Source organism: Loxodonta africana, chromosome 23 (genome assembly GCF_030014295.1).
Source record: "Loxodonta africana isolate mLoxAfr1 chromosome 23, mLoxAfr1.hap2, whole genome shotgun sequence".
Taxonomy (NCBI): domain Eukaryota; kingdom Metazoa; phylum Chordata; class Mammalia; order Proboscidea; family Elephantidae; genus Loxodonta; species Loxodonta africana.
Window position 1 is genome coordinate 303,493 of NC_087364.1, and position 14,368 is coordinate 317,860.

Consider the following 14,368-nt stretch of genomic DNA (forward strand, 5'->3'; position numbering starts at 1 on the left):
AACTCAGCTGGCAAAACTTTGAGGTGTATTAGTGTGAAACCTACTAGCATAAGTTGTCATCATGCCTTGGACATCAGCAAATGTATTTTACAAGGGTTTGGAGAGAGTCATTTATCCTATTAAGTCAGTTAACATGAGGCTGGTAAGAAAGCTTCTACTGGAAGTGAGTCTTGAGCTCAACAGGCAAATTTGGGTTAAAGATGTAAATCTGAGACTCCTTGCTATACAGATGGTGGGAAAGACTGAGAGGGATGGGATGATCCAGAAAAAAAGTGGAATGTGTGTAGGGAAATGGGTCCAGGATAGAACTCTATGAAGATGTGTGTGCCTCTTTGCCAAAGGCAGATGCCCTACTAATGTGAGACCTTGAAGAGTCTACTTCCTCCTGATTCTGATGGAGAAAAGTATTTCTGGTGGGGTTGGCATGTCACTTAAATCATATGTGTAAACAACAGATTCTTAAATTTTTTAAAAATAAGTGCCACTTTGATTTGCTAATACCAAATGGCAGTCTGTAATACCTACACTTTTTAACAATGTTTAATTTGTTGTGTAGGAACGTTATACATGAGTGACATCACCATTTACCCCTTCATCAATGCCAGGAACCTGGGAAAAATTGACTCCTCTTTTACCTTAGTTCCCGTGGACAGTTGTTTACACTCCAGGCTTTACATACACTCTAGTCGTGTTAGGTCTGTCTCCTCAGTGTCGCTCATATCCATCTGTTCTTTATCTGTTACTTAGATATTTTAGTAGCTCTTTATTTAATTTACCTGATTCTTCTACATGGCCTTTGTAAATGAAGCCCAGTAGAGGAAAGAGAGCATAGTTCTTAAAGACAGTAAGACTTCAGCTCAAATCCTGACCAAACCATTTACTAATACTAGGACTTCAGACAAGTTATGTAACTCCTTTGACTCTCTACCTATACACAGGATTCATATGAGTTCTCATGAGTTAGATGAGACCATAAATGCAGAGTGCCTGGAATACCACATATACTCAGTAAATGATACTTATTTTATTAAAGAAAATTTGAACATCTGCCTCTGTGTCTCCAACAAGAGGAGTTCCAGAACCTTGGGATGTCATATGGGCCTTGCTTATCTGTTTAACCTTATCTCTTAACACTGCTTCACTTATCTGCTTCTCTAACCATAAAGATTTATTCGATGTTTGCTGAATATATAGTGGTCAGTTCTTTTTCTTCCTGTTTTCCTTTCTTTTCCCTCCATCCCTTTCTTCTTTCCTTCCTTCCTTCCTTTCCTGGTAAAATATACATAACCTAAAATTTTACCATTTTAAAGTATACAGTTCAGTGGCATTAAGCACATTCATGATGCTGTACAGCCATCACCCCTTTGTAGTTCCAGAACTTTTCATCACCCCATAAAGAAGCCCCTTACCCATTAAGCAGTCACTTCCTCATTCCCTCTTTCCCCCAACCTCTGGCAACCACTAACCTGCTTTCTGTTTGTACGGATTTGCCTTTTCTGGACATTTCATATAAAGGGAATCACACGGTATCAGCCTCTTCTGCCTGGTTTCTTTCCTTTGCCCTAATGTTTTGAAGGTTCGTCCATTTTGTAGCATGTATCAGAAATTCATTCCTTTTTGTGGTTGACTAAAGTTCCATGTTTTATGTAGACCACATATTGTTTCAAGGTCCCTAGGTGGTGCGGTTTGTCCTTAACTGCTAATGTAAAGGTTGGCAGTTCGAACCCACCTAGCAGTACCGTGGAAGAAATGTGATCTTCTTCTGTTCCCTTTCGAGCAGTTGTACACTGTGACACGTGGGGTCACCGTGAGTCAGAATACTCCATGGCAGCTAACAACAAGAGCATTTTGTTTATCCATTCATCTGTTGATGGACCGTTGAATGCTGGCAGAAGACAAGGGATTCCCAAGTCAGAGACAGGACCTCGTTACTCTCAGTATCGCAAGCAGCATGGGCATCAGCATGTTTGCAAAGGTTACTCCTTTGCCCCAAAACCCATAGGACTGGTGCATGTGGCCAAAATGGATGCCTGTGCACACGTGCAAGAGAGAAACGCTGAACTGGGGGAATCCACCAATTTTACAGCAAGCAGTAAGCAAGTCTGCTTTTTTTGTTTGCGTTCAGGGAGACATCGCCTCGTCTCTCAGGGTAATCAGGTATATAAATAGCCCTGAGTTATGGCCCAAGTAAAACTGGTCAGGGCCTTGAAGTCATGGTACAAACAGCAAATCTCAGAGTACAAGAAGCCCAAGGAGAATTGTTTCTCCTAACAACAGGTCATAGCAAAGGTGTCTCCTTATCTGCCCTTTTTATTTTGTGCTACAGGTTTCACTGGGCATTGTTTATTTTCTGTGTGGAGGGGACTGGTTGAATTAATTTACCTCACAATTTCTTGTATGTTCCACCTTTAAAAATCATGTTTTACTTAAATGAATGTCAGTTTGAATATATTTCCTCCAGAAGGGTCAGTCTTTTCATGGCTTCTTGAAGGCCGTAGATATTTCTTTTCTCTTTTGTTGTGCTTTAGGTGAAAGTTCACAGCTCAAGATAATTTCTCACATAAAGATTTATTCACATATTGCTTTCTGACATTAGCTGCACTCCCCACAATGTCACCTCACACTCCCCCTTTTTACCAGGGTTCCCTGTGTCCATTCAACCAGTTCCTGTCCCTTCCCGCCTTCTCATCCTGCCTCCAGACAGGAGCCGCCCGTTTGGTCTCAGGTATCTGATTGTGACACGAAGCACCATCCTCACGTGTATTATTTTTGTTTTATAGTCCTGTCTAATATTTGAAGAGGGGGCTTCGTTAATGGTTTCAGTTCTGGGTTAACAGTGCATCTGGGGGCTGTAGTTTCGGGCTTCTGTCCAGTTTCTGTCAGATCATTAAGCCTGGTCTTTTTATGTGAATTTGAGTTCTGCTCCACACTCACTATTTCTTTCATTGTCCTTTATTTCATTCTTCTGTTCGTTCCACAAAGGTTTATTTCAAATGGAAATTTTTTTTTTTTTTTTTAACTATTTACCATTTCAGCAGTACATCAACAAGGAACTGCCAGAAATTCAAGCCAGATCCAGAAGAGGACGTGGGACAAGGGAGATCACTGCTGATGTCAGATGGATCATGGCTGAAAGCAGAGTGTCATGGATTGAATTGTGTCCCCCCAAAATATGTATCAGTTAGGTTAGGCCATGATTCCCAGTATCGTGTGGTTGTCCTCCATTTTGTGACTGTAATTTTCCTATGTATTGTAAATCTTAATCTCTGCCTGTGGCTAATGAGGCAAGATTAGAGGATTAGGGTGGGATTGTAACAACCTTGCTAAGGTCACATCCCTGATCCAATGTACAGGGAGTTTCCCTGGGTTGTGACCTGCACCACCTCTTATCTTACGAGGGATAAAAGGAAAGAAAGGGAAGGGCACAGAGTGAGGATACCTCATACCACCAAGAAAGCAGCCCCTGGAGCAGAGTGTGTCCTCTGGACCCAGGGTTCCTGTGTGGAGAAGCTCCTAGTCCAGGGGAAGATTGATGAGAAGGACCTTCCTCCAGAGCCTACAGAGAAAGGAAGCCTTCTCCTGGAGCTGACACCCTGAATTTGGACTTCTGGCCTGCTAGACTGTGAGAAGATAAATTTCTCTTTGTTAAAGGCATCAACTTGTGGTATTTCTGTTACAGCAACACTAGATGACTAAGGCACAGAGAATACCAGAAGGATGTTTACCTGTGTTTTATTGACTATGCAAAGGCATGCAACTGTGTGGATCATAAGAAACTATGGATAACATTGCGAAGAATGGGAATTCCAGAACACTTAATTGTGCTCTTGAGGAACGTGTACACAGATCAAGAGGCAGTCATTTGAAGGGAACAAGGGGATACTGTGTGGTTTAAAGGCAGGAAGGGTGTGCGTCAGGGTTGTATCCTTTCACCATACTTATTCAATCTGTATGCTGAGTAAATCTTGAGAAGCTGGACTATATGAAGAAGAACGTGGTATCAGGGTTGGAGGAAGACCCATTAACAACCCGCGTTATGCAGATAACACAACCTTGCTTGCTGAAAGTGGAGAAGACTTGAAGCACTTACTGATGAAGATCAAAGACCAGAGCCTTCAGTATGGATTACAGCTCAACATAAACAAAATCCTCACAATTGGACCAATAAGCAACATCATGATAGACAGAGAAAATATTGAAGTTGTAAAGGATTTCATTTTACTTGGATCCACAGTCAACACCCATGGAAGCAGCAGTCAAGAAATCAAACGAGGCATTCCACTGGGCAAATCTGCTACAAAAGATCTCTTTGAAATGTTAAAAAGCAGAGATGTTACTTTAAGGACTAAGGTGCACAGGGTCCAAGCCATGGTGTTTTCAGTCATCTCGTGTACATGTGAAAACTGGACAATGAATAAGGAAGACGAAAGAGGAATTGATGCCTTTGAATTATGGTGTTGGCAAAGAATATTGAATATACTGTGGACTTCCAGAAGAATGAACAAATCTGTCTTGGAAGCACGGCCAGAATGCTCCTTAGAAGCAAGGGTGGCAAAAATTTGTCTCACAATCTTTGGACATGTTATTGGGAGGGACTAGTCCCTGGAGAAAGATATCATGCTTGGAAGAGTAGATGGTCAGTGAAAAAGAGGAAGACCCTTAACAAGATGGATTGACGTAGTGGCTGCAACAATGGGCTCAAGCATAACAACGATTGTGAAGATGGCGCAGGACTGGGCGTTGTTTTGTTCTGTTGTGCGTGGGGTTGCTAGGAGTTGGAACTGACTTGATGGCGCCTAACCATAACAACAACGAAGTTATATGTCATGTAATTGAACAAAAAATAATTTTTTTATGTAAAGTATTCATAGATAACTAAATACAAACACAGGAGCCCTGGTGGTGCAATGACTAAAGCACTCAGCTTCTAACTGAAAGGTCGGCATTTCGAACCCACCAGTCGCTCTGTGGAAGAAAGATGTGGCAGTCTGCTTCCATAAAGGTATACAGCCTTGGAAACCCTATGGAGCAGTTCTGGCTTTGTCCTATAGGGTCGTATGAGTCAAAATTGACTCTTAAGCAGTAGGGTGGAAGTACAAATACAATATTTAAAATAAAGTTGTATATAGTTGTGTTCACAGCAATGTAAAACATTAATGGCAAATCCAAGTGCAAGGGAACGTGTACCTCAATTTACGTGTTTTGTCGAGCATCAGAACCCTCCAGTCTTCTAGTCCTTTCTTCGCATGTTACCCTGTGTCAACATTCTCTGCATCTGATTGGATCCTTGGATTTTATTTCATTTTCTGTGTGACATTCTCCACAGGTATGCATCGTTGGCTGCAGCTCTGTGGTTGCACGTCCTGGATGTCCATTATTTGTCCCTTTGCCTCAGAGAAACCTCTCACGCTTCGCTTCCACCTAGCTCGGCTACTAAGCAAAAGGTCGGGACTTTGAATCCACCAGCTGCTCCTTGGAATCCCTATAGGGCAGTTCTGTGTCCTGTCCTGTAGGGTCTGTATGAGTCGGAATTGACTTGATGGCAATGGGTTTAGTCTTGATTTTGGTGCTTTTTAAGCTGATTTTTTTTTTCGTATGCTGTATAAGTGAATTTTCAAATGTCAGTGTGGTTATGTGAAAATAAAATAATTCACCTTCATTAATATGCAAATAATGATATTCTACCTTTTCGTCATTTTTAAGAGTAAATAACCTGTTTCCTTCCCCCCAGAAGATCCTCTTTTGAAATGTAGCTATTGTCACTGGCATATGAGAGTACCTACTTGTTATGTTTTGATTATTCTTACTATCAAAGTAGAGAAAATTAATTTTAATGGGGTAACTATTGTTCAGGTTATATTACAACAAAAAACCCCGTTGCCATTGAGTCAATTCCGACTCATAGTGACCCTATAGGACAGAGTAAAACTGCCCCCATAGGGCTTCCAGGGAGTGCCTAATGGATTCGAACTGTTGAGCTTTTGGACCTTCTGGTTAGTGGCCGAACTCTTAACCATTATGCCACCAGGGTTTCCATTTAGAATAGGGTGTTTCATTTTCTACTTAGGTTTTCTTTTTTCAAATGTAGGTTTATGAAGCAATTGACAGCAGAGATGGAACGTCTTGTGCAGAGTTGGTGTCTTTTAAGCATCCTCATGTTGCGAACCCACGGCTTCAAGTAAGTGAAAGAGTCATGGACACAGGCCTAGAGGGAATTACAGGGCAGCCAGTTTCTTTCTTAAGTTTGAGTGAGAAGAAAACTAATACCAATTTTACTTGAAAAGTTCGAAATTCTTTTATAATTTTCGTAATTCCAATTTAAGTAACATTGAGTGCTATGTGTCAGACACTATACTAAGATGATGTTGAATACTAAGATATGTATTTTATATTACTGTATTTAATTTTAGTAACTACTCTTTGAGGCTCAGAAAAGGTTAAGTGATTTATCTAAGGTCATACAGCTCAGACGTGGTTAAGCTGACTCTGATCCAGACTTGTCTGTCTCCAAAAGTCATGCTGGCTCCACTGTACCACGATGTCTTCCATTTGTTTTCTAACTCTCTAAAATGGTCAGCAGATTATAGAGCCCAGACTTCGTTTTGTAAGTAAAGTTTTACCAAAACACAACCACGTCGACTTGTTTATTTATTGTCTGTGATTGCTCTTGTGTTACAACAGCACAACCATGACCACTTGTCTGTGTATCGACTGTGTCTGCTCTTGTGTTACAGCAGCACAGCCGTGTCCACTTGTCTGTGTATCGACTGTGTCTGCTCTTGTGTTACAACAGCACAACCGTGTCCACTTGTCTGTGTATCGACTGTGGCTGCTCTTCTGTTACAACAGCACAACCATGTCCACTTGTCTGTGTATCGACTGTATCTGCTCTTGTGTTACAGCAGCACAGCCGTGTCCACTTGTCTGTGTATCGACTGTGTCTGCTCTTGTGTTACAACAGCACAGCCGTGTCCACTTGTCCTTGTATCAACTGTATCTGCTCTTGTGTTACAACAGCACAGCCGTGTCCACTTGTCTGTGTGTCGACTGTGTCTGCTCTTGTGTTACAACAGCACAACCGTGTCCACTTGTCTGTGTGTCGACTGTGTCTGCTCTTGTGTTACAACAGCACAACCGTGTCCACTTGTCTGTGTGTCGACTGTGTCTGCTCTTGTGTTACAGCAGCACAACCGTGTCCACTTGTCTGTGTGTCGACTGTGTCTGCTCTTGTGTTACAACAGCACAACCGTGTCCACTTGTCTGTGTGTCGACTGTGTCTGCTCTTGTGTTACAACAGCACAGCCGTGTCCACTTGTCTGTGTATCGACTGTGTCTGCTCTTGTGTTACAACAGCACAGCCGTGTCCACTTGTCTGTGTATCGACTGTGTCTGCTCTTGTGTTACAGCAGCACAGCCGTGTCCACTTGTCTGTGTGTCGACTGTGTCTGCTCTTGTGTTACAACAGCACAGCCGTGTCCACTTGTCCTTGTATCAACTGTATCTGCTCTTGTGTTACAGCAGCACAACCGTGTCCACTTGTCTGTGTATCGACTGTGTCTGCTCTTGTGTTACAACAGCACAGCCGTGTCCACTTGTCTGTGTATCGACTGTGTGTGCTCTTGTGTTACAGCAGCACAGCCGTGTCCACTTGTCTGTGTATCAACTGTGTCTGCTCTTGTGTTACAACAGCACAGCCGTGTCCACTTGTCTGTGTATCGACTGTGTGTGCTCTTGTGTTACAGCAGCACAGCCGTGTCCACTTGTCTGTGTATCGACTGTGTCTGCTCTTGTGTTACAGCAGCACAGCCGTGTCCACTTGTCTGTGTATCGACTGTGTCTGCTCTTGTGTTACAGCAGCACAACCGTGTCCACTTGTCTGTGTATCGACTGTGTCTGCTCTTGTGTTACAGCAGCACAGCCGTGTCCACTTGTCTGTGTATCGACTGTGTCTGCTCTTGTGTTACAACAGCACAGCTGTGTCCACTTGTCTGTGTGTCGACTGTGTGTGCTCTTGTGTTAGAACAGCACAACTGTGTCCACTTGTCTGTATATCGGCTGTGGCTGCTCTCGTGTTACAACAGCACAGTTGAGTGGGTCCAGCAGAGACCTTGTGCCCTGCAAAGCCTAGCATATTTCCTGTCAGGCTTTTATGGAAAACATTTGCCGACACCTGCTCTAAAATGTGCTTTCCTGGCTTTAGAGAATAAGTGATATCCAAAGAACACCTTCAGTAGAAAATATTGTTGAATTTTACAAAGTCCTGTTTCCTTACTGATTCCCTGTATAATATTGAAGCATATTGTTATTGGGGAGCGAAATTTTTCTCACGGGAGAAAACCGAACCAAAAAACCCGTTGCCTTTGAGCCGATTTTGACTCATAGCGACCCTGTAGGGCAGAATAGAACTACCCCATATAGCTTCCAAGGCCTTTGTCTTTTTTTTTTTTTTTTGTACTTTCGGTGAAGGTTTACAGAGCAAACTAGTTTCTCGTTAAACAGTACACATATCGTTTTGTGACGCTGGTTATCAGCTCCACGACATGTCAGCAGCCTCCGTTCTCATTCTCAGCCTTGGGTTCCCTTTTACCAGCTTTCCTGCCCCTCCTGCCAAGGCCTTAGTCTTTAAGGAAAGCGACTGCCACATCTTTCTCCCACGGGGGGGCTGATGGGTTTGAACCACTGACTCTTTGATTAGAAGCCGAGCACTTAACCAGTGTATGACCAGGGCTCCTTTGGAAGAAAAGGGGCTTAAATATTGATGATTATATTTGGTAGTGGTTAGGCTGTGTCTGGAGCCCTGGTGGCATAGTGGTTAAGAGCTCAGCTGCTAACCAAAGGTTGGCAGTTCGAATCCACCAGCCCAGCTGCTCCTTGGAAACCTTATGGGGCAGTTCTGCTCTGTCCTATAGGGTCGCTATGGGTCAGAATCGACTCAGTGGCAACGTGCGTGTTTGTGTGTGTGTGTAGGCTGTGTCTTGGACCAGTTAAATTCGTCTGGAGGGGTGGAGAAGAGGGGTGGAAACAGGCTTTTTTTTTTTTTGGTTCCTAGGTGATTCTAATGTGCAGCCAAGGTTGAAAACCATTGATTTAAATAGGAGTCAGTGCCAGAGAGTTGGTTAGACTCGGGTTCTGTGTATTTGGCCAGAATTATTTATTTGGTTAGGGTACTTAATAGGTGGTGCTGGGTGCTTCCTACTGCGTTATCTCAGGAGGCACACAACCTTCCATCCCATTTTACATCTGAGGTTGATCCCTTCATTGTAAAATTCCCCGTTAACCTTTCATCTCATGTTTCATTCATTGATGGCCGTTGTCTGAATCAGCTTTTCCTGTAGTGATGGTCTCTCTGATGTTGTTGTATGTGTATGTATTATTTATATACGTATGTACTGTTTATGTATCTGTGTACTAATTATATATATATGTACTAGTTACACGTGTATGTACTATTTATGTACGTATGTACTAGTTATGTATGTATGCTATGTATGTACTGTTTATATGTATATATTTATATACACATGTATTAAATATGTATATATATATGTATGTATTTATATATGTGTGTATTATTTATTGTACGATTATGGACTCAAAATTTTTTTTTTAATTCAATGTGTGCTAATCCAGTGTGATGCTCAAATTATCTAAAATTTGGCCATTGTGAGGAAAGGAAAAGTAAAAAATAAATTTCAGTTACTCTAACCTAGGACACAAAGAGGGTAGGTGCTGTTACCAGGAGACAGACGGCAGCTTTGAAGAGCTGATTTCTAAAGTGGTGTTTTCGCAGCTCATTTTATCTCATTTATATGTAACATGGCAGAGATTAGCTGCTGAGTAAATATTTCCTGACTGACTGCCTCTTAAGTACTGGGATGTGTATGGAAGTGCTTAGAGTATTACCTGGCTGTGGTGGCAAAACTGAATTGTCTGTGGGTTCTGGTTCACGTACCTAAGCAGTGCTTGATACATGGTTGTTGAAGGAGTGAACCTTTTTTTCAGAGGTGCTAAAGATTAAAGGGAAACCCTGGTGGCATACTGGTTAAGAGCTACGGCTGCTAACCAAAGGGTCGGCAGTTCGAATCCACCAGGTGCTCCTTGGAAACTCTATGGGGCAGTTCTACTCTGTCCTATAGGGTCGTTATGAGAACGGAATCGACTCGACGGCACTGGGAGTTTTTTAAAGTTTAAAGTGTTAGTGTTAACCGTGAAGTGTAACTTTTTTCGAAACAGGTTTGTCTAAGGCTCCTTCTATACACTGAATTCTTTATATGCCTATTAATTTTATTTTTGTCATTTTTCTTCTTATAAATTAGCTGCCGTCTCCAGAAGAGAAGTGTCAGCAAGTTCTGGAACCTCCTTACGATGAAATGTTTGCGGCTCATTTGAGGTAAAATACGTTGGTGAGGAAGAAAAACACTGAAGTGGGGGTTGCTGGACTGAGCAGGGGTTGTGTCTGACCTCGTGCGGTTGACGTCAGACTGAGCAGGGCTTGTGTCTGACCTCGTGCGGTTGATGTCAGTCTGACCTCGTGCGGTTGACGTCAGTCTGACCTCGTGCGGTTGACGTCAGACTGAGCAGGGCTTGTGTCTGACCTCGTGCGGTTGACGTCAGACTGAGCAGGGCTTGTGTCTGACCTCGTGCGGTTGACGTCAGACTGAGCAGGGCTTGTGTCTGACCTCGTGCGGTTGATGTCGGACTGAGCAGGGCTTGTGTCTGACCTCGTGCGGTTGATGTCGGACTGAGCAGGGCTTGTGTCTGACCTCGTGCGGTTGACGTCGGACTGAGCAGGGCTTGTGTCTGACCTCGTGCAGTTGACGTCAGTCTGACCTCGTGCGGTTGATGTCAGACTGAGCAGGGCTTGTGTCTGACCTCGTGCGGTTGACGTCAGTCTGACCTCGTGCGGTTGACGTCAGTCTGACCTCGTGCGGTTGACGTCAGACTGAGCAGGGCTTGTGTCTGACCTCGTGCAGTTGACGTCAGTCTGACCTCGTGCGGTTGATGTCAGACTGAGCAGGGCTTGTGTCTGACCTCGTGCGGTTGACGTCAGTCTGACCTCGTGCGGTTGACGTCAGTCTGACCTCGTGCGGTTGACGTCAGACTGAGCAGGGCTTGTGTCTGACCTCGTGCGGTTGACGTCAGACTGAGCAGGGCTTGTGTCTGACCTCGTGCGGTTGATGTCAGACTGAGCAGGGCTTGTGTCTGACCTCGTGCGGTTGACGTCAGACTGAGCAGGGCTTGTGTCTGACCTCGTGCGGTTGACGTCGGCGGTGACCGACTTGCTTTGACAACGTAGAAAAGTACATTTGTAATTTCACTTTGGTAAAGCCTGTGACAAGTTTGCCGAGTTATACTTCACAAATTTCAGTAGACTTCTTCAGTGCAAGCATCGTGTATGTTTTTAAAATTAAAAATAAATTGTGATTGTGTATCTCTGTATATGTGTCGTGTAATACTATAAAAACATCACTTAACTTTCATCATATTGTTATGTGGTAAGCAGTCTTTTATTTAATAGCGTGGAACCCAACCATGACTTGCTTTATTCATGGAAATATGTCTTTTTTTTTAGTCTCTGTGCCTTTACCAGGAAATAAACTAGAGCTGAATGAAGCAAAATACTTTTTATTTTGTATTTACTTTTCTCATCTCTAAAGCATCAATTCGTGTAAAGCTTAATGTACTAAAGCAATGTGAAATTCGATTAACCTGCCTGAATGCCAGTGTTTCAGAACAGGGGCAGATGGGGTATGGAAGCAAGGAAGCACTCTAAGCCTGATAAGACCTTTAGCAGAGTTGGGGCACCACCACACTCATTCTAGCAACGAGGCACCCGGTGATTTTCTAGCACTTTGCGGTGTCTGGTGGGGTCCTAGGTTTGATGATGAAACTGACCAATACTGACGTTACCTAGCCATGAATCTAGTTAAAGCTTCATTGCCAACCCACTAATACAGTAAAAGGTCCACGGTATATTATCAATAGACATTAATAAAACTTCTTGGGACTGGGTTTTTCTTTTCAGGGACTTGAAAGAACAGTTTCAAAACTTAATGTGGGATTTCATCTTGTACGCACCCATTTTAGTTCAAATATTCATTTGTGTGTTCTTTATCTTCCTTTCAGCTTTTGATTACCTATCAATAGGGAATTCCATCTTTCATTCCATGGTCAGTTGGAGAACTGGGGTATCATGTGACAGAAGTAAGATGGGTGGTTTAGATAGTTTTACTTCTAGGCATTTACTATATGAATATATGTTCTGACCTGTTCCTAATCTCCTGCCATTTCTTTAACAGGTGCACTTACGCAGTGGGGAACCATGATTTCATAGAAGCATACAAATGTCAGACTGTGATCGTCCAATATCTTTTTTTATTTGTTTTAGTTGTTCTGTATAGAACAAATGCAGTGCATTATTTGGAGTATAAAATTTTGAAAGATTGGGCCAATTTTTCATACCTGTAATTAGAAAGGAATGAAAACCTTTTGGAAGAGAATCTCATTTTAGCTGTTTGACTTGTGTACTTAAATTTAGCATGTATATTAAGACTGTTATCTTGTTACTTAAATATAAGGAGGACCATTGATTATAATTAAAGATTTTATTTAGTTTTATTATGAAAATAATATTTTTGCTTTAAGGGCATTAAGTATAGTTATAGGAACTGGTTAAATTTTTTGAAACATCAGAATTTCTAAATTCAGGCTTCGATGGATAAGAGTGGAATCAGATATGCATTGTCATTTGATCGTGGTCGCTGAAGACCTGAGTTAAGCCAATTTCTTACTCAAATCATTCAAGCAATATTTTATAGCTAAGGCTCTAATCAACGAGTGAGTGTTCCAAGTATTAATACATGCCTCTAGACTTTAGTTTACTTCGTTTTTGACTGTCTTGTTTAATATACATAGAAGCAAGTGGGCTACTAGGTAGCTAAGTCTTCTTTGAATTCAAGAATTCTAATTAAAGTAAACTTTATATTACAGACTTTTAAAGCACTTACCTTACATATAATGTGATTAGGCTCAACGAAACCAAATAAAATGTTTGACATTGTTGATTTTTAAAAACTGCATCACAATAAGTCATTTTTAATTTGGACAAAGTGTGTGTGAAATAGATATACTTAATGATGCTCAGATACTTGTAATGTAGACATACCTTTTTTTGTTTGTTTTGTTCAAGAAATTGGTACTGCTTTGAGCATAAACTTCTAAAAGGTGACCTGTACCCTTTAAAACTTAAAATCCTCCTTGTTCTTTATTTTTATCATATGTAGCATCATTTGAATTTCGTACGTCATATTTTTCTTGATATAGTACATCGTTCCTGCGAGCATTTCAGGCCCACAAAGAAGAAAATTGGTAAGTGTGGACGGAAGCAGCTGTACATTGGCAAATGGCAATTTCAAGCAGAAGCTTTTTAAAAATTGGTTTTAAATAAATATATATTTTTTATGTGGATATTTAACGTTAATGTGCTGTCACATGGTAATACCAGCATGCGCTGTAGTGTCCTAGCAGCCGGTATAAACCTATGTGGTAGGTCAGTCAGGTTATTTGCAGAATTTTTAAAAAATACTTTTACTCTCAGTCATTCCATCCCCCCAAATAATTATTAAATACTGTTTTCCTTTTTAATTGTCAATTTTGAACTTATTTTTGGTTTCAAACATTGAATAAAAGAAGTAGATCAACTGCAGTTCCTTTGATGTGATGTAATGCATAATAATTGGGTTATTTTAAATTCCTTGCCCAGATTTATTAACAAACTATGTAAATACTGAAATTTGTTTATACAAATTGAAAGCAGTCTTGCAATAAATTTTTTTACTAAAAATAACACCTTTTCCTTTGAAAGTGAAGACTTACCTTACACGTGAAAGACCAGTACTGCCAGCTGGATTAAAAAATTGTTGTATGACGCTTTGTGCATTACATACTCTGGTTCCTGTTAGGGGATCTTACTAAAGCAAATAGTTGTTTTAGTGGCAATGCTTGAGTACTAGTGGGGAGTGGAGGGGCAGAGACCGCCCTCAGAAGAGCGTGAGGAGGTGCCGTCTCAGGTTCAGGCATCTAGATGGACCGGGGTGTAGGCCTTTGAGGAGAGTTGGGTCTGCTGGGAAGGTCGTCTGGGGAGCAGGGGTGCAGCCTTTTGTTGTTGGGCTTCTACGTTGAACGAGGGGCCCAGGAACTTCAGCCTGCCTTGAATGGAAGGTAAGGAAGGAAACAGTTTCATATTTTTGGAGGGGACAAGGAACTCCCATTCTGTACAGTACCCTGGGCCTTGTTGTTATTTCTGCCTCTGGTGATGAGATCTCTGACTTCATAACGTTTTCAAATATATTTGCTTTTTTGTCCCTTA

At 41.8% G+C, this 14,368-nt stretch overlaps 1 protein-coding gene across 3 annotated transcripts in view; it reads left to right on the plus strand.

Annotated features, from left to right (window-relative positions):
* Positions 1–14,368, plus strand: part of PCID2 (PCI domain containing 2) — a 34,946-nt gene that overhangs the window by 2,809 nt on the left and 17,769 nt on the right. For 2 of the 3 annotated variants that reach the window (XR_010319078.1, XM_064275207.1), the window contains exons 2-5: positions 6,089–6,178; positions 10,317–10,390; positions 12,300–12,365; positions 13,327–13,368. Coding sequence is in view for 1 of the 3 variants with exons in the window: in XM_064275207.1 (XP_064131277.1) it covers positions 6,089–6,178; positions 10,317–10,390; positions 12,300–12,365; positions 13,327–13,368 (272 nt within the window). In the remaining 2 variants the exon portion in view is untranslated. Of the gene's footprint in view, positions 1–6,088; positions 6,179–10,316; positions 10,391–12,299; positions 12,366–13,326; positions 13,369–14,368 lie in introns of those variants that run through there. The other variant, XM_064275208.1, reaches the window with a different exon arrangement.